Genomic DNA, 27,784 nt, shown 5'->3' with positions numbered 1-27,784 from the left:
ATGGTTATGGTGTTTTATTTCGCTTGGCATACTCATTCAGTTTGGTTGATAAGCCTACTGGTCAACATCCGTTTATGCAAGCCCTAACCCTGATCAGAAAGATTTGCAACTGTAGTAATATATCTTAAGTATGAATTAATAAAAACCGCTTCATCATTGATAAACTGAATTAAATGTAATTAAAAGTTAACACGAAACTACTACTTTTACTCAAGCATAATAAATCATTAAAATTGATTTTCATCTAAAAAAATAAAAACTAACAACTTCGTTGAAAAGTAGGTAACAACAAACTTTGGAAAAATGTTTTGCGACATATTTTTTTTTAAAAAAATTACCATCAGTAGTAAAAATAGAATACAACCCGGTAAAACTTTAAACATCAATTTCTAAAATATACTTTAGTGTTTGTTTCAGTTGAATTCTGACAAGAAGAATAGATCGTCATCTTGTCGTTTATAAATAACTTCTAAAACAATAATAGATTGTTCATTTTCGAAATGATTGAAAATCTGACTATTTCAACTAAGTGATTAGTCAGAGTTTTCATAATAATAATAATAAGTAACTTCCTGTTGAAGCGTTCATTTGTCTTGCTTTGATTAAAAAACTTTTGACAACTTTATTGTATCGCGAACAAAGCACTAAGAATCAGTGAAGTTAAATAATGCGTCCCTAAAGGAATTCCTCAAAATCTTTATTCCGTTATTTAAATATAACCTTCTCAGAACTCATGGATAAATGTCAAATTGTCTCTGAAAATCATTTGGTCTTTATTGATGAGTTTTTTTCTCTGAGTGAGCATTTAGCTCACAAAAAGCAATACACTGTTGAAATGATCTTATTGATTCATCTGCAACGGATGTCAATCGGTAACTGAATACCTTCATGGCAACACTAAGTGCTGTCGATTTAATCTTTTAGGCTGCTATGAAATTTAAAATGTTTTAAAACCTATGTATTCACATACATCGAAGTCAACAAAAGTTAGGATTTATTAGTTGGTGTATCAAACATGCACGTGGACCTTCTCACATTCTAGAGCCACCAGTTTTCCTAGCCTGAACTGACATCAATTTTCATATTATTTATAAAAACCTATAAGCTTATCAAGTATGTTTGATTGAGTTTTCATAAAATGTTAAGAACACATTTCAAACATAAAAAGTAACACCACAGGAACAGTGTATTTTCCTCCTCCTCTGGTGAATGAATAATACAGTATTCAGAATCACAGGAACAAACATGATCGTAAACATTTACAGATGTGATTTGGCTATTGAGCAATATTTGAAACGTTTTTATACGTATTTTTTTTAATATCCTGCAGTTACATAATTAAAGAAAAAAACTTTTGCTATGACTGTCCACATTCAATGCTTAGGGTTCCTAATTGTACTCAAACATGGACAAGTATCAGCAATATTATAAATAATATATATATCCAAGATGTAGAAAGGCATGTCATTTGGATCTTATCTTCATAACAAATAATATAATCTAGTCATTTTCTATAATCTACGTTAACACAGTAAAAAGCTTTCTAGTGAAAAATAATTTAAGTTCTTAACGTCAAAATTGAGTGAACAAAAAACTTATATTAGTTTACGGTTATGGAGATTATTGAGTTTTTGTTGAAATCACGAAGCGATAAATGTTAGACCACCATTGAAAAAAAAGTGAAAGCACGAGAACGCCACTTCGTCCTAGTGTCGGACTCCTTAGCAGGGCCCATTAACGATCCCGCACATTCACCTGACCTCTAGACTACTAGGCTGGCACCTGAGTTGTCTAGGATTAAGTCTCAATGAGTACTCGCTATCAATACTTCGTTTCGACACTATTTTTCCTAGCATAATGTGTGAAAGTAATTTAGCAAACATATCGAATCCTTATTCAGCTAAATTAATTGTTGAACTAATGGCTAAACAATTCGTACACTCGTAGATTGAATTCGTCACTTATATTTATGTCAATTCGAGTCAATTTTATTTGAGTAATGATTGAAAACTTGAAAGCACCGGGCATTTTTTTCGCCATATTAAGAGACTTTTTAACAGTAAACATTCACTATCCAACGTATGATCTTACAAATTACGATTGACCATTAGAACCATTTAGCTGGCTTGCAATCACAGTCCCGTTGATGACAACTGTGACACGTCCGACATGTTGCAACTGGAAAAGTTCATATTTATCATCAAAAGTAAAGAGTGATCACATAAAATTGTATAAATATATAATTTAAAGTCCACAAGTATGATTGCATTGGTAATATTTTGAAAGCGATACTGTCGTATCAAAATAAATAAACAAAAGAAAAGACTGTTGATTTGCTTACAAATCAGTAACCGGTACAGAAACACTTCAAATAAAATTCTTATACATCTGATTGTTCATTAAACTTCACTTAATAATAATAATAACCGCCAATTAGAAATACAGATGATAATGCACCTACAGAATATTAATAAACTCAAATCAGTTAACATGTGACAATCGACTGAAGTTCCTTAACTCAGTGTTTGAAAATTAAGAACTGAGAAGTCAGGCTGAAAATATAGTTGTTACTGGCAGAGAAACGAGTCGTAAGTCATCCACAAAAAAATCAGTTTTCAAATTTACTTTAAAATATTTTTTGAATTAATCAATGATTTGTGAACATTATGATACGTCTTCTTTATAGATAACTCCAAAGTTTACTGGATGTTCAGTAAAAGTACCAGTGTTTGCTCAACCAGATTTAGATTTTATTGCTCCAGAAGCCCAGATGTATAATTCCATGTCACCGCTTGCCGACATGTTTTCCTTAGGAATGGTAGTTTGTGCTATTCATAATCAGGGACATTCTTTGATTGACTCAGAGCAAAATCCAAATGTTTATGCTAAACAATTGCCTGAAGTAAGTTAGATTTAAATCGAGTGTATACGTCTATTTTTTAGCATAACGGCCCATCTTTGACAGTTACTAATAAAAAATAGTCATTCTTTTAAATATTTGTTCTCTTTCCTAACATAACCTTATTACTACAAAATAATACTTCTATTTGTTATCCTCGTATGGTTATGAAATGAAGTGAAGATATGTTAGGCTCAAATATAATGCTTGAGTGGTGTACTGTTCTCTGAGCTCATTTTTCCCTATTCCGCAGGTTTCACTGGTTTTTTTGACAACGTCATCAGAACTTTCCTTATAGGAAAATAGCTATTTATTTCTGATTTCATAAGCAACAAGTCAGTCCACGTAGGAATTTTATGTTAAGACAGAATTACTAACTCCAAATATATATAAACATAAATGACTAAATGATTTTTATGAACTAAAACCTTGAATGAAAATCCTTCTTTTGAAAGTAAAGTGTAAAACAGCTAGTTTTTTTCAGTATGAAGTTGTCAATATTGTTGAATTTCACCGAAATCATGAACCGATCTAAGTTAGGATGTTCAGTGATCCCAGGTTTTCAGTAGTGATCTAACTTAGCTCATTTCTTGATTTCATTTAAACCAGTTGTTCTGTTCAAAAATATAGTCTAAGCTGAAAAAAATCAACATTTTCATTGCATATATAACCTTTTGACGCTTACCATAGCTTTGTAAAAGATATTAACTAGCATCTACGACAATACATGAACAATATTACTAATTGTATGTGTGATCATAGAAGAATGTTTATCAGCAGACAAGGTATAATAAAATGTTAAAGAGGAAAAGAAATCTTCCAGAAGATATCCAGAGAAGATTTTCTCGACGTGATATACAGTTTAAGTGTATTTACACCAGTTGTTGATAAAAGTCAGACGGAACAATAATACATCAACAATAGTAATTCATGTTTTCCAAAATAACGATGAGAAAAAAGAACTGTACAAATTATACAATTAATTTATTTGGATAGATACAATAAATTATTTGACTGAGAAAAAATCCATTTCACAAACTGATTAATAGATATAAAGGTAAGCCTACAGTATTTTTAATAAATAAAGATGAATGGTATTTATCAGTGGAATCCAGAACACGCGTTTCGTCCTATTCGGGACTTGTCAGCTAGATGTTTCTACATCATAGATTTGATGTTCACTGCTAGTCACTATCTATTTTTGCTTATAATGCCTGGTACAATATCCGCACAGGATGAATATATGCCAATAAAACACTGATCAATTGCAGTCCCAAACATCAATGGGAAGATTCAAACGAACAATACAAATTGAATTTTTCATAAATGTTTATTTCATTTGTAGTCAAATGAACATCAACTAAGAATTTAATCTGTTAGAACTATTATCCTTGATATAAAGTTTGCTTTGGAGTCCTATAACAAGAGGAAAACCGATTTTTAAAAGAACATTGACAAAATAATAAATATTTTTGCTTATGAAGTGAGAGTTTTGCCGATTTTGTTCAGTTTGTTCACAATATCAGAGATCTAAACAAACAATGAGCAACCTCAAACACTGACCACTTTTGTAAAAGGTTTCCGAAGTTCTAGTGGATAGCAGTGACTGATAAAACTTAATCATATCGAAAGTTAGTCTCTTACCATATGTAGTAGTGGATAGTAGTTGCTTATGATTGTAAATTGATTGAACATATAAATATGAACCAATGATACCAACACAGCAGTCTGAAGGTAACATGCTAACAGAGGTCCCATGTTCGGCCCTTGATGCGGTCAAAAGTGTGTACTCCTAGAGTTCTGTACTAGAAATAAACAACTGTTAAGTTCGATCTATTTAATAACTGCCATCTGGCAGTTAAGTTATGCTTCTTTTTGCTTTATCTAAACTTCTATTATCTGATCAGAATGGAGGCTTTTTGAAATTACTCAAATAATCGAACGACTAGTTATGTTGCATATCTAAGAATAACATTCACGAAACTGATTATCCACTTTTTTTCATATTTGCACTGGAAAGTGGAATTTTTGTATTTCGTATGTACAGTGATAGTGCATGAACACTTGAGAAAATCTAAATGCGTCTATCTTAGTTTAAAATATACCTGAGATGGTGGAGAAGATTTGTAGCTCAGGTGGATGATTTTGGTGGCGTTTTGTTCTCTGAGCTGGATGGTTTGGTCGTGGAACTTTCATCGTTCTTCTGAACGACATCATCAGCACAAACTTCAGATAGAAGTGAAGTGTTCGAATTTCTCCATATGTGTTTTATAGCTTGTTCTGTGCACCTCGATGTTGATTGGTTCTTATTGACCTTAAATTTATCATTGTTTACTTTGTTTTGGTTGTGTCTCCCATTGGCTTGATTTTTGTTCCTATATTTATGCATGATTTTCCTGATTGGTTGATAAATTGGATTGAGTTCAATATGTTTGTTGATTGCTGATTGACCTGAGTGCCAGGCTTCTAAAAATTCTCTAGTGTTTTCGGAGTTTCCTCTGTCTAAGATTTCTACATTTTCCAATCGAATGAGTGTCCGTAGTTATCCACGTGTATTGATATAAGTGAAGAGATATCATGGCGTTTGACTGCTGATTGATGTTCATGTAGGCGAAGGTGGAGGGGGGGTCCGCTTTGTCCGATGTAGTGTTTGTCTCAGTTGGTACAATTTATTTTGTAGATGATGTTTGATTTGTTTCCCTTTGTTATTTTATCCTTTGGTTTGCATAGGATTGATTGTACACACATTGTTCAAGAAGGCGAGGACACACGGCAGCACACTGGCAGCACGAAAAATGGAGAGAAATACCTGAAGGACATATTTCAAAAGAACGGCTACCCAATCAACTTCATCAAAAAACACCAACCGCACGCAGCATCAGAACCCAAGCCAAGCACAAAAATCAACAAAAGGATCACCCTACCGTACATACAAGGAATATCAGAAACCGAAACGAGACTGCTGAAAACGTTTGGGATAGGTGTAGCATACAAACCGACAAAATCACTACAATCAATCCTATGCAAACCAAAGGATAAAATAACAAAGGGAAACAAATCAAACATCATCTACAAAATAAATTGTACCAACTGAGACAAACACTACATCGGACAAAGCGGACCCCCCCTCCACCTTCGCCTACATGAACATCAATCAGCAGTCAAACGCCATGATATCTCTTCACTTATATCAATACACGTGGATAACTACGGACACTCATTCGATTGGAAAAATGTAGAAATCTTAGACAGAGGAAACTCCGAAAACACTAGAGAATTTTTAGAAGCCTGGCACTCAGGTCAATCAGCAATCAACAAACATATTGAACTCAATCCAATTTATCAACCAATCAGGAAAATCATGCATAAATATAGGAACCTGATTACCATTCACAGAATTCTCCCACTGTCCCTATAAGTTGGCAATGTTTATCTCCACGTTCTTGAACCAAATAGGAAAAGTTTAATTTATTTAAAACAGCCTTTAAAATACATTGAAGCTTTTAATATGAATTTGTTCATCTTATTTATTGATTATTTCATGATAACAAATGATCCAGTGAAACAATGTAAAACTTTATTTCCGATACAAAAAAACCTTTTAATTCATTTACAATGTGAACATATAATAATAGGCAGATAATGAGACTAAATATTAGATATTGGCGTCATAAACATATTCAACTAATATCTTCCGAAAATAAAGGATTCAGTATTGATAGAGAAGAAAAATAATAATTACTATTAAAAAAAGTATCTATGATATTATGTTAATTATATATTTTGTAAATGGTTAGTAGAACAAATAAATATAGTATGTAACAATTAACCAGGTATAAATTAATTCTGTGTATCCATACTTCATTACTGATGTTTGTTGTTACAAAACATAAGTTATTAGTGACAGTAAATATTTCCAAATAGACAATTCAATAAATGTCCTGGATTTAGAAGATAATTGTCATCAAAGAAACAAGTTAATTCATATTACGAAATGGGGTTAGCTTTATTTCTATTACATGGATGTCCGTGTTGTCCTTATTAAGGATTTATTAGGATTTTTTAATTTAGGTCTCTTGGAGGAATAAGCTTACTATCTCGAGTGCTCGATAAGATTTTAACAATTTGAAACTACCAAGTAGCAATCTACCACAATTACTTTGTGATAGAGAGCATAAAATATTCAATGGTGTTAGTGTATTAGTCAATTACTTCGTTGACTCTTTATTATGGCTTCCTATTAGAAATTTAAGAACTCGTCTCTTGTCGCTGATAATCTAGATATTGTGTTAAACAGAACTTATATGAAAATTTTCGTTTAACTTGGAGAAAATCCGCGTCACAGCCGGATGTCTACTGTTAGACGATTAGATTATCGTAGTAACAGAGAAAATATAACTGTTGGTTAACTAATAAGTTAAGATGCTTGTTATACGGAATATCTCTACCGACAGAAAATAATCATGATTAATGTATGTATACTTATCTGTTTTTAGTTGTGAAGATTGTAGAGTTCCGGTGAAATCACGAGTCAGACAATGTCAGACCACCACTGAAAACCTGAAAGCACTGAAACTCCGTTTCGTCCCAGTATGAAACTCCTCAGTAGTGTTTTAAAATATGTCCAGTATCTAGATTAAAAACATCTTGATTCGAACGGTCGAATTTTTTCAGTTTTATTGAAGAACCCAATCACTTATTATTCTGTTATATAATCACTAAACTCATTTTATTGTGTCAGAATTTTATTCATTTTACTAATAATATGCTTACTCTGTATGGCTAAAACAACAAAATGTCATAATGTATATTTTCAATGGTTTGTTATCTAAATCTCTAAAAAACTTTAGTTCTCTCACATGGGATCTTGAGTATAAAATGAGGTTAATTATGTTACTAACAAAAAATACCTGTTTAGCGATTATGAGATTTCAATAATTCATTAACTGAAGTCATATGATTATGAAATTTAACTTCTTAACCGAAAAAATATTTTATTATTAACAAACGGTACTTCCATATTTTATTCTCATTAACCTGAATTGTCATAGCAATTAACTCTTTAAATCTATGGTATCCATGGGACAAGAACAATATGCAAAAGACGAAAACGCAGTGTTTTTTCGATGTTACACACTAGCCTTCAATTAGATGATAAATATCGTTAATATATATATATATATATATATATATATGGCTCAGACATATAGCAACCAGCCATAACATTGGATTGAATAAGTCAAAAGTAATAAAACGTTATCCACATGATGGATAAATAAATAATTAAAATCCTAAATAACATGTTTGTAATTAGTATTCAGTGTATATTCGTATTTGTAGCCAGTTACTAGGCAACACTTAAAAATAGCAGACCCCAACATCAATCAGAACTTACCCACTATAAATACATTTATATTGATATTTTCATCAATGAACCAAGCTGAATATCAGTGAAAAGAGATTTACATCAATGAATAAAGTTACGTAATTAACTTGTTTGTTCTGTGTCCAACTCAATGATACGAAATATTATGATGATAAAAGTCAGCTTTCTAATTATTTGTTTTTCATCTTCTTCCTTTTTTCTAGATCCCAAATAATTTTGAAAAAATATGTGAACGACTACCCAGAGCTTTATTAGAACCTGTACGTAAAATGATCAGTAAGGATGTTCGTGAAAGACCGACATCACAGCTTTTTGCTTTAGTAAGTTGACAGTTTTTAGATTACTCATTTTGCTTTGCTAACCATAGGGCACGTTTCTATTGGTCACTTCATGGAATAACAGCAGAAAACTCTTCTAAGATCACCTTGTTAGGAAGTGTAAACAAATAAGATGAAGTTTACATCAAGTTAAGAAAACGATGTAAAATGATTGTTTTAATTCAATAAATCAAATGAATGTAGTTGTATATACCTGCAATAAATTTCTATTGATCAGTGTACATGATAAACGAATTTTTTCAATCGACTTTTATATACATATATAATTACCAGGTCAGTCAGTCAATCAGATTCAACGTAGACTGTGGCAAAAACTTACATCTACCAGGTAAATGAAGGTGGGCTCATTACAAAAATAAACAAACATGTTTTAAGCTTGGTGAATATCTAATTCACAAAACCTATTTATCCTACAAATCATACTTCTAATTTATGACATTTCCATACATTCAATTACTGATTTAAAATAATTAGCTAAAACCAGTCAATCAATGACCTTTAGCTTTTTATCCCATACGAAGTATGTTATAGAATTGGATGAGACACAATTATAGGATGATCAAATTTATAAATCACTGACTAGTGCCTTGAAAACTCGATTTTATTCTTCAAGGAGCTTTCTTCGACAATAGTTAATTCATTCATCTTGAAATGTAAAATGAGGCTTGAATTTAATCCGTTTAATAAATTTCCTCTTGCTGTACTATCTAATTATCCGAATTTGATTGAATCACTTTTTTAAAGCACTTTTTTGAAACCATGGAATTACTGTCTAGTTAGCCACAACCAAGGTTCGTGTGAGAAGTTTAGATATATTACAAACAACATGTATACTGCAAAGCTGTATGTTATTTTTTAAACATAAGATATGGCTATCATGCAGGTATTCGACTCTGTCTAAATTCATAATATTTCAATCATGGTTTAGAATATCGAGTATTTGTAACATAAACTATGATGTACTAAGTTGTTAAGTTTATGGAATTTACCAATTAATGGTGATTCACATCTTATTCACGATATACTATATTCAATATATCTTCTCAGTTGATTCATAAGTGAGCTTAGATAACATTGTGATCATCAGATTAAAGTCTTGATTATTAAGTCTGTCCAAAGTTTTAAGTTAACTCAATAGGACTTTTAATTGTACTAGATTTGCACTATGCTTTCAGTGCTATCCAAGGATTCACTATCATTAATTGTTGAAAAATACAAGTTAGTCAGACTGGTTATTTATCATAAAGTATACTTATTAGTGGTAAATCTAGCTGTAAACAGATCGTTAATGGATGTGCTAAACACATGTAGATCACTCATTTTCATACCTATCTAATTGAGAGTCTTCATTCGAATCAAGAAATACAGCAATTTTTCAATTCTACTTCAAATCTACGCTTCACATTAATCCTGTCATATCATCATACCTCTATTTATATTTCAAAAAGCTTAGTTGAGAAGCTGTTGAAATTGATTTTTGTAAGTGGTTGATTCCATCGGAAGGCTAGTTTATTTGAAAAGCTAGTTACTGTAAATTTTGATGCTGCCTTGATGTTTGGATGGCGAAAAGACTGTTCATAAAAATAGACTACTATTCTGTCGTTTTCCAGAAGATCAAACAAGAAGCATTCATCCATTTTCGGTTTCCCGAATCGCAGCCATTGTTATAATTGACTTCGTGTATCCAACACACTGAAAGAAAACTAAACAGAATATTGCCGGGTGCTTAATTAACCAAGACTTCCAGGTCTGCCTAACTTACACCACGAATATTTGTAACTGTTGTCGTTAAGTTGAGACTCAAGGGACAGATGTAATGCAATATAAATAACAAACTGGAGAGTAATTTCTTCTCGTTGTGCTATTAAAAGAACTTCGCTAAGCCTTGACGGTACCTACAAGTGTAACAGAGAAGGAATACTGCTTTGCTAGTTAGTGATACTAGATGCACCTATGGGGTTTTTGAGAGTAACCTTTGGATTTGTAGCTAGCGAAATTTCTGACCCAAACGGAAGTTTTTTGAAGTGTTATGCCATAGATGCCAGTCAGATGTTACGTTAATGAAGATGGAGAAGAATTAAATGTCCAGCAAATTTCTGGAAGAGCATCAAAAGTTTTACTACATTCATATAATACCTAACTTTTTGCAGTGAGTACGCTCACACCATAATGTGAACACCTTTTCTTTAGTATGTATGGATGTTTTTGCAACTAATGTATACGAATATTGTTAAACGGTAAACAATGTTTCTGGTTCACTAATAAAATTTGTACTTTCTGTATTTACTTGAATGTCATCCAGGTTGAAAGTCCCACCTTTTTTCGTTCCCTTGACGAAAAACCTCTTGGGCATAAAAGAAAGGTAGGCTCATATGTTTAGGCTGCAAGAAAAACTATTTGTGCCAAAAATACTGACTTCATTTAATCCACGTAAATTTTCACGATGTACTATCCAAATCCCATGTCCATTGTCCTGTGCCATAAATTTCATCTATTTTTAGAAGTAAATTATAGTTGCTGATTGGCTCACACAAGTTGGTCAAGCTGGTTAAGAAAATATGATTATCGTAGCGAATGGGGTTTCTAAGACTTATAGAAAATGGTTTTTTTTGTAGTAGTTACGAACGAGCAGTTAAATACAAATTACTATTTTATTTTATACACTCATTCTAATTTTTTGAGTGATGTGTAGAGAACCATATGATTAATAAACTGAAGTTAGGATAAATTTATGGGATGAAATTATTACCATTTTTACACTCTCATGATTATTAAATGAGACAGGGAAAAATCAGGATGACAGAAAATCTTATTAATAAGGCTTGTTCGTAGAGAATAAAACATGGTTTAGAGTGTATTTTGGTGCTTTTTTCTCTAAGGTTATTCGTATCACGGTTATCTTTAAATAAATCATGTATTCTTAAGTGTATTATTTGGTGCTAAATATATGAATTTCAATATGCGTTATTTACTTTATATGTTTGTCAGTCGAAAATTCAAGTCCACAGATAAACCTTTACAGCAAGCAGTTGCCCTTTGAAAACCGTCCTTGTAAAATTTTAGTTCAAACTTAATTATCATAGCTCACAGAATGGGTGTCGACAAAGGCCAGCATCACACCCCTAAGTTACTTATCACTTATGAAACAAAAAACTGATTTGAAAAAAAGTTATTTGTATAGCAGATATCATTTAGTAAACTTCAATAGTGTTTGCTATCATCTAAGGCGACACGCATCATCCAAAAGAATCTCGAAATACTGAATAATTCGTTAATGATTAGCTTCAGATTACTATGCAATGATAGAACATAGTTTGTTTTAAAATTGACAATTGTTTAATAAATTTTACGTTAAATACAGAAAACTATGTGTTCTTTTTAAAGTTAAAAAGGTCATACTTAACATTCGTTATTACATGTCTTCATAAAAATATTGGCTTTTGCGCTCTCTTACAAAACTAAATTAATTTTTGTTCCTAGAGATCACTGACATCCACAACAACAAGAATCAATATACTCATTGTCACTTGTTTACTCGATCATCAACTTTCTTCAAACATTATATTGAACAAACGAACAATCTTGCTTATTATTAATATTCTATCATCAATTGTTCACAGATAAACATTCATATCATTTAACATGTTTATTAAGATGAATAGATAAAAAGAGATTGATAATTGTTCTGTAGATGCTGATAATCAACTTTTTAATTCATGGTTTATGTGATTAGAGTGAAACAAAATGTTTAATGTTTAGTTCAAGTTATTGATGTTTCTGCTTTTTATATTTTTCATCATTATTCATGACAATCATTCCAAGTAAACAAGAATAAATGGTTCCTTATCTATGATTGTAAACATATTTCATGATAACATTATGTAAATAATCAATATTTTGGTCATAATATTTATTATCCTGTTCACAAGAAAACTAAAGAATGAATTATTAATCTGGTGAAAGAAATTTGATGACCTGTAGTTTTAGCTACTACTTTGACTACGGATATCATTGTCTGTGTATTTTCTATAAAAATGACAGGGCTTTGAACTGAGTGACAGCTAAAAATACAAAACTACTGCAAGGCTTGTTTCTCATTAACCTAATGTAATCTAGTAACTTAAGCATTTATAATTAAAAAACTACATTAACTAATATAAACAGATGGAATGCAGCTAGCTTTGGTATACACGATGCACGTTTCGTTCTTTTTGAGATTCTTTAGCTGGATACACCATCATCCTAGAGTTGTTCACTCCGGGGTTCGAGCCCATTACCGTCCGCTTTAAACGTCAATGTGGCATCCACTTTCCTAATGAGCCCAGAAAACCACTTACTTATGCAATATATATATGAGTTTTAGTTTAATTTTTAATAATTTGGATGATCTCGTTGTTGATATTTTGACTGAAATGTTATCAGACATGTTTGGTATATGTTTAGCCAGTGCAATTGCCTTGATGTAGCCATTATGACACAAGTTTATATGGAATGTGCCACAATGATTATATTTAGGCAGTTCGCAGTAGATTCACTCATACCAACCAAGACTGATCAAATTTCAGTCAAAATATCAACTGTTAGCTGAGTACGAAGTTGACAAATTTAATTATTAAGTAAAGTTGATAACTGTGAATCATGCAATGTAAGCTGACATTTTATAAAATGTATAAAAAAGAGAACTGACATTCCTTAAAACATGGGTTAAATTATTATAGAATATGACTACAAACTTTCGTTTACTCTCAAGTTGGTATAACCCTTCTAACTGGCATTATTTAGTACGAAATAAAAGAAAATAGTATTATTTTGATAACTGGATATAGTATATGGCTTAAAAATAAAATTAATTAAACTACCTAACTAATAATAACAGTTTATTTTCAATGGCTTTGTTAGCATACACATTAAACATAGGTCCGATAGTAGTGCATCGAATGTTCCAAATAATTGCAAAGGTCTCCTTAGAGAACTCTTATCATCATTAGTGATGACACATTAATGATATTACAGTCACAAATGCGAACATTATTCAGAGCCTGAATGTAGAAGTAAGAATAAACCAATACTTTAATATCCGTTGGCGTTAATTAAGTAATTTCGGTTAAAAAATGAATAAATAAATACATATTCTGAAAATAATTATGGAATACAGGCCAGTTCACAGGCATGGGCACGTTGATAAAAATGAAATGTAACATGTAATGAGAAATATATTTCATAAATTCTCTTGACAGAGCATTTTCTACTAAGATGTCTGTAATGTGAAGCAAAAGTTGGGACTACAATCGGATTATTGAGGATAAATAATGCAATGAACAACGATTTCATTGTCTTTACACTTCATTTTCAACTACGTGCAATTAGTTGATCATGGAATAATCAAGCAAAAATTAATATAAAGGGACCTAAATCATATACGTGCTAGATTGTTTTGTAACATGCTGATTTATTTTCGTCTTTGTTAAACTAAATAGCTGTATTTTGTACATTCCTACAACAACAGAATAAGTAAAGCAATAAGAATAAGATATAAAATTAACCAGGAATAGCGTACTCGTTAAAATATCCGCGTGATGAAAAGTTTAATGAGTAAACCCAATAGTAACAGTGATCAATGAGAACTACATTTTATTTCTGAAGTATACATGGTCTATGAGTATTGGTATTTATTAATATGTCCATCCTCATTAATTCATTTTTCATGCCCACAAATAACTTTCAAAATATTAGTTTATGAATCGAAGTTTACTGATTAAGTGAAACTGTTTGGTGAATGCAGTCTAGACGACAGTGTTGGATAGTCATCAGTATGTGGAAAATATCTGCTTATCTTCTGATTCAGCCTCTTTTATCTGGAATATTAGGCGTCACCTTTACTATGAAATTCTAAGATTCTTGTAGAGGTTATGAAATATATTTCTTGGCACTCCTTTACCAACTATTCTTTAAATGACACCATTTTGTGAAGATTATGTACATTTATATTACAAAATATTATAAAAAACATATATACATTAAAAATACTTCATACTTTATGCATTATTCATGTTATCTTCTTAGTTAAAGGTATTTAACGAACCAGTAGTTCTTTCTTACGAAGGTTTACTAACATTGAATGATAAATCATTAAATCAGAAGAAAGAATTCTTTGGCCGACTCCCTAAAGTTATACCCTTATTTGAACCTGTAAGTTGATTACACGATTATTGATTATGATTCGCATTGGAGCGAGGTTTATTTTTAAAATTCTTACTTCTTTTACTGGAATGGGGTGGTTAACTGAAGGGAAATTAAACACCTCCTTACTCGCCCATCATGCTATTCGTGAGTATAATATGCAGTTTACGTTTATTCACATCACAAATGAAAAATACGTTTAAAGCAGAAAGCACAAAATATCTATTCCTTCTTGTCCAAACTTTATTATTGATCAAAATTCCTTAAAACCGTAACCACTCTGAAATATTCTGCAATCGGCATCTTGTTCGTGGGAAACTAGCCCACTTGTAACTTCATAAGTCAAAACCTTGAGCTAAAATTGAATAAGATATCAAGGTGAACTCTAGCTTATCACTTGAAATTATCCCATCTACATATATTATTCTCAAATTTTCAATTAATTTTGTTAAAAGAACCTAATGTAACAGGGGGAGATGCTTAAATCATACTTCAACTAAATAGATTGTGATGCCTATTTGTAGTAAAAATAATAAGCTAACTAAATTACATGATTTACATGATGTTGAACAACAACAGATTAGATCTAAACATATTACGATTGGTCATTATTTTAAACGTTTTACGGTATGACTTCAATCTTTAGAAAACTTTAGCTATAAAAAATGAAAATCGACGTATAAATTGCGTGTCAACGCCATTCATTTCATATAAATCTATCCTCAACATATCTGATATTTCTTTCATCAACTAGTAACTATTTATTGGATCTAATGTAATATCTGATTAATTCTATAATATTTGCATACTTTTTTCCATTTTATTTCAGAATGTCAGATATAAATATATTCTGCCACTTATTTTACAATGGTTATATGAGTCAAACGAATTAATTCCCTATATTCTACCATCATTTTTAACCATGATTAAAGTGGCGGAATCTGATGATTATGACAAATATTTGAAATCCCACTTGCACAAAATTTTAACGGAAACCAAGTCACTTCAGGTAAATTAGTGAAAGTAAAATAAGATTAATAGAAGTCATTATATTTATTTTATTGTCAATATAGGGTCGTGGATACTGTTTAGTTTAGATTGATATCATGAATGGATCAATGTTAGACCATCATTGAAAAGCTGGAAGCACTGGACGCCTTTTTCGTCTTGGTATGATACCGAATACAAGTATATAAGAATGTATGGATTAGTGGAACTGAATTCAGTTTTTCCAAAGATTGTTATTATTTTCAATATTTTTAATCATCGAAGCACTTGGTTTTCTTTCAGCTATCATTTGTAATCAATACTCTTTTACCCATAAATCTATTTTCATAACTCAATTATTTACTGTAAGTCTTTGTATAAACGCCAATACCACCTAAAATAAATTATTTACTATCAGCAAAATTAACTAAAATTACATACAATTACTAATATAAACGAAGTAGGAACGATACTATTTGAGGACTGCATAGGTTTTTCTTTGCTTAAATTTGTAAAGTGAACCAACGGCAAGAAGCACTAATATTTCGTGTGATCTCATCATCAACGTGGAATCAAGTACCATTAATAAGCACAAATATTTTGAAATAGTTCAAATAGAGCTATTGATACATATCATCTGACTGATAACTACCATACACTGGATTATCTTGTTTGGAAATGAACTGACAGATGTCACTTATTTTCTGCGAAATTAGTGTTTAATCATTTTGGCTTGACGAGTATCCACTTAGTTACCTCTTTAAAAGTTCCAAATAATTGAAGCCAATGAAATTTTTATATTTTTCTGGTCATCATCAAAATCCGTATACGGTATATGACTAATTTATTGTTTATTACTCTTACTGATCATATAGTTTTAAACGTTCTACACAATTATTTATATCAAAAACTACAATAATGACTTAACTGTTTGTCTGTGAAAATCCTTTATTATGTGCCTGTAAACTTTCATTGAATTTAGACAGTTGTATCCTACAATAAGATACCAAATACTGAGTCACAAAAATAGTGTTTATATTGCACAACGTAGATATGTGACTTTTCTCAGGAAAGTGAGAATTTTTTCTGATATTGTAACTAAGGGCTTAGTTGATTTGAATGTTGTTGATGTTTGACATTATCTTCTTTTGCCATTCGTTTTTGGCATGCAACTACATCTTAAGAAGGTGTAACTATATTAGTTGTATCTATTGCTCGTAGATGGTTAATTTGTCTGATATTGTGCATCCAAGTTGACCCAGTAAACGATTGATTGTTAAATGTCAAGTAATACTCATCTTAATGAATATATATCTAATTGTAAATCACACATATTGGTTTAAGTTTAGATTACAAATGCAAAAAAAATATCTTTCAGTGTCTTCTGATTTGAAAGTGTTGTAATCAATACCAGAGGATGCGATTATCTGTATTCCATATTAAACACAAAATGTAGTTATAATTTTCTCTTGTGTCAGAGTCGAAGAAATAATAAATAACGATGTTAATAAACTGACAACAAATAAAGGATACAGTGACATTACATTTGAAATTTGTTTGAAAAATATGAGTAAATACTCGTACTTTATGATATTCATAAATATGTTAAACTAATAATGAATACTAGAAACTATAACTTATGATTTCTACTCAGATTTCTCCCTCTTCAACAAGAGATTAAAAACATCATGGTTTGAAGATTCGTGAACAGCAGCTTTGTTAGTATTGGTTAATCAGTTTTAAAAGAAGATGCATGGTTATAATGGTGGTACATTCACCATCCTAACCACAAACCAATGAAAATGTCAATATATTTCGGCTGGTCTTTCTCACATAACAGTGGACGTGGAAATTAATCTCAGAACGTTATAATTTGTAGCAAATAGTGCTTTTTAAAAATTTTGAAAGGTTGGTGAAACGACGAAGTTGATTAGAAAAATGTGATATGTTCACTCAATACATTTTGATCAAATAAATCTGCGATCAAATCGTTCGAAATATATAGCAAAAAGACATATTTTTCATATCAATTCAGTCAGTTTATGACAACCTTATTACCTAATCAAACAATTAACTATTAAATATCGTATAAAGATACTTAACACTTGAAATATACTTCGGAAGTTCTACACACAATTTTGTAGCAACTGTCTTTTTCAAGTTTACTGATGTTTAAACACTTAGTTATTAGTTTTACATTGTGAATGAACAATCAGCTATCATATAATATTGGGGACTAAATAATCTCCATCAGTGTTGTCAGCCTCTTTCCTTCTCTTTACTGTTTTAATGTGAATTTCTGTGTCTGTGTGTGTATCTATGTGCTTTAATATCCTAATGATTATATCAAACCAATTAGGTATATATTCATTCAACCGTAGTAAGTATTTGGTAGGAGTGTTTCAAGGGCAATCAACAAGTAAGTTAATATTTTTATTGATAGCAAAATAGCAAAATAAATAGTTCGGAAAAATTACATTATTTTCGATTGCTTTTGTTTTTCACTGAAAAATATAAATCTATTCTTACACTGAGCAAATCTTTATAAATCAACTAAAAACCACTTCATTCTGAACAGTGTTGATGATAAGAATGTATGCATGTAGATGAAACTTGAAACTAATAATAAGATTGACAATAACACCAACTAGTTTCATAAGATACTTACTCGAACATATTCATGTAATTCAGAACTTTACTATCTACAATTTATGTCTTAAGATTTTCATTAGATTAATTAACGTCCAAGATAATGATCAGTCGATCAATATTTAATAAATAAACCTGAAATAATGATTCCATTTTGTTTTCTTTCTTAAAGTGTTTGGTTTGAGTAATCTAAGTTGTTGTCTTATCTCAGAGCTGTATATTATTTTTGAGTTATAAGCCTATTTGATTCAGGATGTTACAGATATATATCTTGGTTGTATGAAACGTTTTATGGATTACTTACTATTTTAACCATTTATATTTTAGAAAGCTTAATAACTACTATCTGAGCACGTATTACATTCAAAAAGCTTTCTGTGAGGATTGGATAAGTAAATTTGATTTTCTAAAGTTTTCGAATTAGTTGAGCGGTATACGCAAATGTCTTCATTCAGACAATAATTTTCGGCAGGTACTAATGTTAGCTTCAGAATCACTAAAAGTCAGGAGGTATAAGACATCTGAGTTGTTCTAATTTCGAGTGACATACACAATCAGAACTCATTGTTCTGAACAAGGTTAAACTTCTGGTTTTCAGTTCCAAAGCAAGCACGAAAAAATAAGACTATTCAATGACAGTTTTCGGCCTTGTTTAATTCATCATATAGTACGGCCATTATCATACACAATCAATCTATCCAACCCCCTTACTCTTAACATTCTGATCTTTGTTCTACTGGCCGCTGATCGAGTTTACAACTGTACTCTGTATGATTCACTTTTATATCTCTTGACGATTATTTTAATCGGTGAAAATTTAATTGACTTAAGGGATCGTTTTTTCGAGAACTCTTTATAATCATATTAATGATAATGTACTCTAGCACATGATATCTAAACCTATTTGTTAGTTAGCTGAACTTTGTTATTTGCTTCGAATAAAACTGATTTTAAACTTATATTTAGTGGCCATTTTTTTATGATTATTAAAAGTTGTGGTTGCATACCATTCATCAGAGTTGAAGTTACATGGATGAATGACTATCCTTTTAATGGATTATCATTGTTTTAACATTATTCAATTAACTTATTAAATCAATTTAAAAAAACGTAGGTCATTTGAGTTTTAAAAATTATAGTATAAATGGTAAAATGAAAAACAAAATCATTTTAGTTTGCCAGGTTCTAGGAAAATAAACTAAATTTAAAGTTTGACTAGATTAATTTCTATTGTAATAAATGTTTAATATAAAAAATTTGTTATTTTTACATTACAATTATTAGTAGTGTAACGGATTTGTATAACCACATTTTCCTTATTAATTAACTGAATTACGAACAGTCTTTATTGCTGTATGTGATTTCTGTATGGATAGTCATTTTCTTACAAATTATATAAGATAGATGGATTGTGACTTATATGAGGTGGGGTATTCAGAACTTAATAGATGAATGTACTTGAATCCTAATGTACACGTATAAATTACCTTTTTTGTCTTTAAAGTGCATTAGAAAACTACAAATAAGATCTAACAGTTGATATACCAGTTCCAGAAGCGAATATTTAGAAGTTAGCAAGTTATTACGAGCTGTTTGGTAATTTTTGAGAATTATTCATTCAAGTTATGTGCTCATCAGAATACGTCGAACAAATCTTTTTAATTTTATAACCGATTATTAAATATCTGATATATTAATATTAGATCTTTACGAGAATATACAGATGTTTTCCGGTCTCGTCAACACATTTGTCGTGTACTAACTAATTTTTCTGGTACCCAGTTAAGTGGTTAAGCATATATATGCATTTTAATTTCAATAATCTGAAAACATTCAAGACTAGAATACAGGGTGATATCAGCATCAAAAATATCTGATTTTGCATCTATTTGATCGAAAGCATTTTTGCATTCAACCAACGCAATGAACAATATACTACTGGATAGCTAAATGTTTCACGAAATTTCATCAGCTAAAGAGCTACTGAAAATCTAGAGGCACTGAATAGCGCTAACCGTCTTAACCTCTAGGTTTTGTAGCTTTTTGACTACAGGGTAACGGCTTATCAGGTCACACATCTTGCTATATTTGTCAGACAGCAAGGTTTCTATACACTGTAACTGATGAGCCAATGTCTCAATCTTAACCTCATCGACTACAAATGTTATGATTTCCCCCCAGAGTTTCAGGAAATCCGTGATAATCCTTTTCACTCCTTGAGTACACTATAGGTTACTGATTGTTGCAGAGGCTTCTCAATTATTGAAAGTAATTTCCATTATAAGTCACATTTACGGATAAACTTGAAGCTGTAGCTCGCAACTAACATTGCATCTTAAAGTCATGGAAATTAAAATATCCTTCTTGTGTTTTTTGGTCTTTTTTAGACAAGTATGGTAATTTTGGATCTTTCAGATTTCTTTATTAATCATATTAGTCAAGATGACATTGGAAATCTTCTCCTTCCTGAAATATTTGTTTGCCTCGAACCGGGCACTCCAAAATCTTTGGTAAGCTATTATTTTCACATATACGATTATTCATGTAAAAGTCCTTAAAAATTTCATTGCATTCACTTCCAGTTTTGCAAACACCGGTAAATGACATATATATGTGTTCTTATCACCAATAATTATGTTTACAATTATTCTAGAATCATTTATTTTAAAATTAACTAAAGTGTGTCCTACACAATGCTAATAACTATTCCAATGCGGTTGTTAAATAAAATATAAGCCAAATACTAAAATTCAAAAAGAATTACCCTTTCGTATGTAAGACAATGTTTATCATAATATATAGTTTTCACCGGAATATATACAACAGAATTCCAAGCTTTATCTAATATTATCAAACGCTTTTATCACTGATTTCAACAAATACTCTGATTAGATCATCAACTTCAGGCCCTAGGAATATCTGATAGAAACCTTAATCTCCAACCAAAACATGGTTTTACCAAGTCATTAACATGATAGGTTACTACTAAGCAGTCATCGAATAATACAATGAGTAATAGTTTGTGAATAATTATTTATAAGTAATATGTATGTAATATGTAAGACGTCAACCCACCAACGAAGGAAGAAATCAGAATGGCCGTCAGACAAATCAAGAACGAGAAAGCAGAGGGACCCGACAACATACCAGCTGAAGCACTGAAGTCAGACATCGAAGTAACTACAAATATGCTTCACTTTCTATTCAAAAAGATTTGGGAGGAGGAACGAATGCCGATGGACTGGAAAGAAGGGCACCTCGTCAAGATTCCAAAGAAAGGAGATCTGAGCAAATGTGCGAACTACAGAGGCATTACACTACTGTCAATACCAGGGAAGGTCTTCAACAGAGTGTTGCTGAACCGGATGAAAGATGCAGTAGACGCCCAACTTCGAGATCAACAAGCTGGATTCCGTAAGGATCGATCGTGCACAGACCAAATTGCAGCACTACGGATCATCGTCGAACAATCAGTTGAGTGGAACTCGTCACTATACATCAACTTCATTGATTATGAAAAGGCATTCGACAGTGTAGATAGGAGGACATTATGGAAACTTCTTCGACACTACGAAGTTCCTGAGAAGATTGTCAATATTATCCGGAACCCATACGACGGACTACAATGCAAAGTCGTGCATGGAGGACAGCTGACAGGTGCATTCCAAGTAAGGACCGGAGTCAGACAAGGCTGTCTACTCACTCTCTTCCTCTTTCTTCTGGTGGTCGACTGGATTATGAAGATCTCGATACCTGAGGGAAAACACGGAATACAATGGACAGCTCAGAATCAATTCTACGATTTGGACTTCGCAGATGACCTGGCCCTCCTATCGTATAAACACGAACAAATGCAGATATAGACAGCCGGTGTAGCAGCAGTCTCTGCATCAGTGGGCCTCATCATACACAAAGGGAAAACCAAGGTCCTCAAATTCAAAGCGGAGAACAGCAATCCAATCACTCTTGATGGCGAAACTCTGGAAGATGTAGAATCTTTCACATACCTAGGAAGCATAATCGATGAACAAGGAGGTTCAGATGCAGAGGTAAAGGCAAGGATTGGCAAAGCAAGGGTCGCATTCCTACAATTGAAAAACATATGGAACTCAAAACAACTTTCAACCAATATCAAAGTAAGAATCTTCAATACCAACGTCAAGGCAGTTCTACTGTTTGGAGCTGAATTTTGGAGAACTACAACCACCACCATAAAGAAGGTACAAGTATTTATAAATAGCTGTCTTCGCAAGATACTCAACATCCATTGGGCGGATATCATCAGCAACCGCCTTTTGTGTGAGAGAACAAAACAGCTTCCAGCTGAAGAGGAAATTAGGAAAAGACGATGGAAATGGATAGGACATACATTACGCAAATCGTCAAACTGCATCACGAGACAAGCCCTAACTTGGAATCCTGAAGGGAAGCGGAAAAGAGGAAGGCCTAAGAACACATTACGTCGGATACTAGAAGCAGATATGAAAAGGATGAATAACAACTGGAAGGAGCTGGAAAGGATTGCCCAGGACAGGGTTGGATGGAGAATGCTGGTGAGCGGCCTATGCTCCTTCACGAGGAGTAACAGGCGTAAGTAAGTAAAGTAAGTAATATGTAAGTGCAGAGTGGGTTGGAGAATGCAGGTCGGCGGCCTATGCTCTGTTGGGAGTAACAGGCGTAAGTGAGGAATCCCCAAAAAAGAATCCCTTTAAATCTATGCCGTGTAGTTTGACAGTTAATAACTTCACCAATTATAAATTTGGTTATCATTTAAAGAGATCACTTTTTTAAAATTGCATCTGATTTCTAATCAGCTGAACAAGTTACATTTGAAAACTTTTGTTGAATATTCACGAACTATTTATAATTTTTCGACATATTTTCTTTTCTAAATGTCTAACCACAAAAAAAATCTTAACAATAACAGGAAACTGTTCAGAATGCAATTTCAGTATTGTCAAACTATCTTAATAATACACAAATTGTCCAATCAATTCTACCACAGCTCAAAGAAATATATAATCGTAAAACATCAAATCCCAAGGTAAGGTAAACCTTTAAAAAAATATCTTTGTTTGGATAATAGAAAAAAAAAATAAAACAATACATGTTCAACAATTAGGTCGTAAAGATTTTTATGTTTAATATTGATTAGTGCTTGTTGGTACGTGTTAAAGTAATTTATTTCATCTACTAACATAGATTGTCATATTCCAACCATTATGAAATGGTCATGTAAAAAAAAGAAGATTTCATGTTTAAAAATAGCTCATCCATTATAGAATAAATGATTTCAGTAGTTGAGAACATGGGTTAATTGAAGCTAGGCCACCATCGAAAACCTGAAAGCACTGGACGGCCGTTTCGTCCTAGTATGGGACTCCTCAGCAGTGCGCATCCACGACACCGCCCTCTGCGAGATTCGAACTGAGGTTCACTGGTTTCGCGCGCAAGCACTTAACCACTGATCCGGCATCCAACGGTGTTGGTGTCTAACTTCGACCAATCCACGAAATTGAGCGACACATCCACAATTGTCTTCAGTGAGTTACTATCTCACAACAGACCTGGCTGAACTCCACTAGCCACTGCTTCCCACTAGAACTCCAGAATATGCCTCTTGAAGCCAGTCACTAGTGAGCATATGTTGATTAATATCAGATGGGTTCTGTGGATATTACAGTAATTTCAATGGTTAAGATCATGAGGAGTCCCACAATAGGACGAAACGGCCGTTCAGTGCTTCCAGGTTTTCAGTGGTGGTCTAGCTTCAAGTGACTGATGATCTTAACCATTGAAAACCGTTTTAGTTCGATTAAATATTCAAACGAACGTTCTTCATTTCATTCCCTTTGATACTTTGAATGAAACAGTCAAGTTTACACCATAAAGTGGATTGATTTTGTTTTGAAGTTCTTTATTAATTTTAAGCTACCTTAAATTACAAAGTTGTGTGTTTATAGAAATCATTTTGATATACTTTGAACTGTGATGGTGATATGATTGTTTAAAACTGCAGGGAAAACCATGAGTGTAGGAAATAGTTAAAATAAACCTGTAAACGTTGTAGATTGGATTATATTTCCATATATGTGAGGAATGATAGTCAAGTAAACTAATTTAAGTGAAGTTATAGCTACTAACGAAATCAGGTTTTCTAAATGGCCAAGTGATACAATTGAAATAAAACTGACTTACTGGTTATATAGAAATAAGATAACCTAGGACTGAAATCATCTTATTCCAGTCATCGTTACCGGGCAAAGGAAAGGTTTACCACGCATCCCAGTAACATAATACACTGATTCCCTTTTTAATGTGCAGTAAACGTAACAGTTGTTTTCAATTAACTATTTTGAAAACTAAACAAATAGACTCTCTTTTATTCACTGTATATTCTGTTTATATCTATCTCATTCAGAATCTTGTTAAACTGTTATTATGAAACACAATATTTCTAGATATTTTCCATGTACTTGTATGCAGTATATTTGATGCAACTACAGATATTTTCAAGGGTATTTTTCCACTTTTTTGTGGTCAGTATGAGTGCTCAGTACATAAACACTATAGAATAATGAGAAAATTTAGACTCCTGAATCAGACCTGCAAAAGAAACTTTACTTTTCAAACTTAAAAGGTGAATAACACAATAGTTCTTATAACATTATTTTTGCTCTAAAAGGGTGTTTCTGGAAACTTACAGAAGATACCAACTAATAAGAAATGTGAAACTTATCCTATTCACTCTTTTGTCACAAAATACCACACGGAAGATGAGTCATCAAACATTTTAAAGTGATATTTCCTCTTACGGTTCCTAATATAATATTTAAATCTCATATTTGTTAATCAGCATTTGTTTGTACATTTTCATTTTTATAGATTCGCATTGCATGTTTAGAATGCCTAGGAAAACTTTTTAAAAAATTAACATTACCTACATTATGTGATGATGTACTACCATTTGTTAGCTCAATCCGAACAGTTGATCGTGAATTAGTTCTTGCTGTTGTGGGTAAGTTTCATCTGGATTTTATTGTTCCTAGGCTATAAATCTTCAAGAAAAACTGTACATATTAGTACAGTCACTAAATTTCAATAAATGGCTTCAAAAGTGAAATCACTTTTGTTACTGATCCTGTTTATAAATTTAGTCTATTTAAATGTAAATTTCTGATGCATAAAATCGTAAAACTAATAGATGTCTGAGCAGTAACATGCATCCCGTTGTTAGATCCTTAATGCTGAATACATTTGCACGGTAGTTCTTATACATAATGGTCCACTTTGTCCTATGTTTATTGGCTGCATGCACCTAACAGGAAGTAGTGAACACGTATTACATGTTTCTTTAAATTGATCAGAAAGATAGATCAGCATTTTCGAGAGGAATAATGAAATGCCAAAGATCTATCTATATGTCACGCAGTATCATAACCACAGACGTTACTACTTTGAGTACCACTAAGAATGAAACATGAGTTTTATGTTCCCAGGAATTTCCATTAAGCACCTAGATAGTAACTTGGCCTAATAGTTACATGACAAATTTGATTTGTAAAATTCATTTGCTTCTCAGGACCAGACAACGTATTATTAACGACAACACTGTTGATTAAACTTGATCTTGTCGAGCATTAATTACTTTCCAAATACCTCAGTGTGTCTGACTGCTGTGTAGTGTAACACTGGGTAGACTTTCTGTTGCAAAAATAAGAGATTCCCCAATAATATTGATACAACTTTCAGGTAAGTCATAACAATATAAAGATTTGTCCATATTTCTCCCGTTTATTGCTTTCAGCTATCCAACATGTATAGTTTAACTCAGGAAACAATAATAATATTTTACTAACCAGTAATGGTCCTTTGTATGAAATTATTGCACATGATTATGAATCAATTAAAAAATCACCGATCATAAACCGCATTTGAGTAACAAGATGTTGATGGTGATAACTTAACTATCACTTTTTAAGTAGATCTAATAGATTACGAAATAAACAGAAACGAATGAACTGAATTTTGTGAAGAACTAAACCATTTTCAAAAGTTAAATTGAAACATTTATAGTTACTAACACAAAAAATCGTTGAACTAATAAAATGTATGGATATACTAGAACTGTTGTCAAACCACTAAGGAAGGAAACAACTAAACTAGTAAGTATGAACGGATTATAATAAATCACCCAAGAATTTATACAAAACTTTCACGGAACTCTTATGTGAAAAATGCATCATTTCAGGGGAATAAAATGGATATATCTACAGTATACAGTTCCCGGTTAGTGTTCATCAGATATTCGATTACAAGAAGTAAATTGCATGTGAATTCTTTATTCGATATTACCGTCATTTTTTTGATAAAATGAAAAAGCGCAAACAATATCATCTGATATATACACACAAGTTTATTCATTTGTTTGCATCCTATTCCATATTCAAACAGATATATGAACGAAGAATATTTTCTTCATGTTCCAAATGAATAGTCCAGTGTTTAAGTTTAAAGCAATAATATGGTTCAACATTGTAGCATGTGAATTCAGAATTGTTTATAGAATACATGTTAAGACGATTATTATGAAATGTTTATTTGAATACGTTCATATGTTTTAAACTTGAAGAGAACTTATTAAAAACAATGTTCTTGGTTCATATATTTGTGTTTTAACATGGTGGGAGTTTTTTGGCTATTAAAATGTTGTGGTCAACGATTCTTCATATGTTCCTTTTTTTACTTTCATTACTTCAGCTTTGAACCGTCGACTCATATCAGATAGAAACAATGAAATTTCGTACACTTACATAGCTGAAATGCTATTGCCTTCTATGGTGAACTTTCTGGCATTAAAAACACTAACTATATCTGATGTGAGTTTCCATTTAATTTGGACTCTTTGTGTGTTGTGTAATCCTATTAAGAGGAATATAAAAAATTTATACTAAGTTATTTCATCCCTAAATTTCGGAAAAACTTGTTATGAACAAGGTTTTCATCACAAATAAATGTTCACATTTTAGCAGTGATAAACGCTAGTTGATAACTGTTTCGTCTATATTAGCTTCTCCACAAGTATTTATGATTATAACTTTTTCAACTAGTACTAAAATATATATTATTCAAAAACTGGTGGTCTCTGGTGATGGGGTCATAGATGCACACTGATGAACTGAACCATGTTAAAGAGAAATAGTTATTCAGTGATTCCTTGCTTTTAGTGGCTGTTTAATTAAGATCAATTGTAATTCTAAATGTAATACTGATACGTTTCGGTTACACATGAGACTAATTGTGAGTCAATAATACAATTTATCAATTTTTGTGGACAACTTATTT

At 31.8% G+C, this 27,784-nt stretch overlaps 1 protein-coding gene across 1 annotated transcript in view; it reads left to right on the top strand.

Moving 5' to 3' along the window:
* Positions 1 to 27,784, top strand: part of MS3_00003066 (uncharacterized protein) — a 71,643-nt gene that overhangs the window by 28,167 nt on the left and 15,692 nt on the right. Inside the window, exons 7-14 of the mRNA XM_051210747.1 lie at positions 2,687 to 2,902; positions 8,489 to 8,605; positions 14,687 to 14,812; positions 15,633 to 15,812; positions 20,827 to 20,949; positions 23,367 to 23,483; positions 25,325 to 25,457; positions 27,200 to 27,318. Coding sequence (XP_051070766.1) covers positions 2,687 to 2,902; positions 8,489 to 8,605; positions 14,687 to 14,812; positions 15,633 to 15,812; positions 20,827 to 20,949; positions 23,367 to 23,483; positions 25,325 to 25,457; positions 27,200 to 27,318 — 1,131 coding nt within the window. The remainder of the gene's footprint in view (positions 1 to 2,686; positions 2,903 to 8,488; positions 8,606 to 14,686; positions 14,813 to 15,632; positions 15,813 to 20,826; positions 20,950 to 23,366; positions 23,484 to 25,324; positions 25,458 to 27,199; positions 27,319 to 27,784) is intronic.

Source organism: Schistosoma haematobium, chromosome ZW, assembly GCF_000699445.3.
Source record: "Schistosoma haematobium chromosome ZW, whole genome shotgun sequence".
Taxonomy (NCBI): Eukaryota; Metazoa; Platyhelminthes; class Trematoda; order Strigeidida; family Schistosomatidae; genus Schistosoma; species Schistosoma haematobium.
Note: the sequence above shows the minus strand (reverse complement) of the source record. Positions and strands in the feature narration are given on the sequence as shown.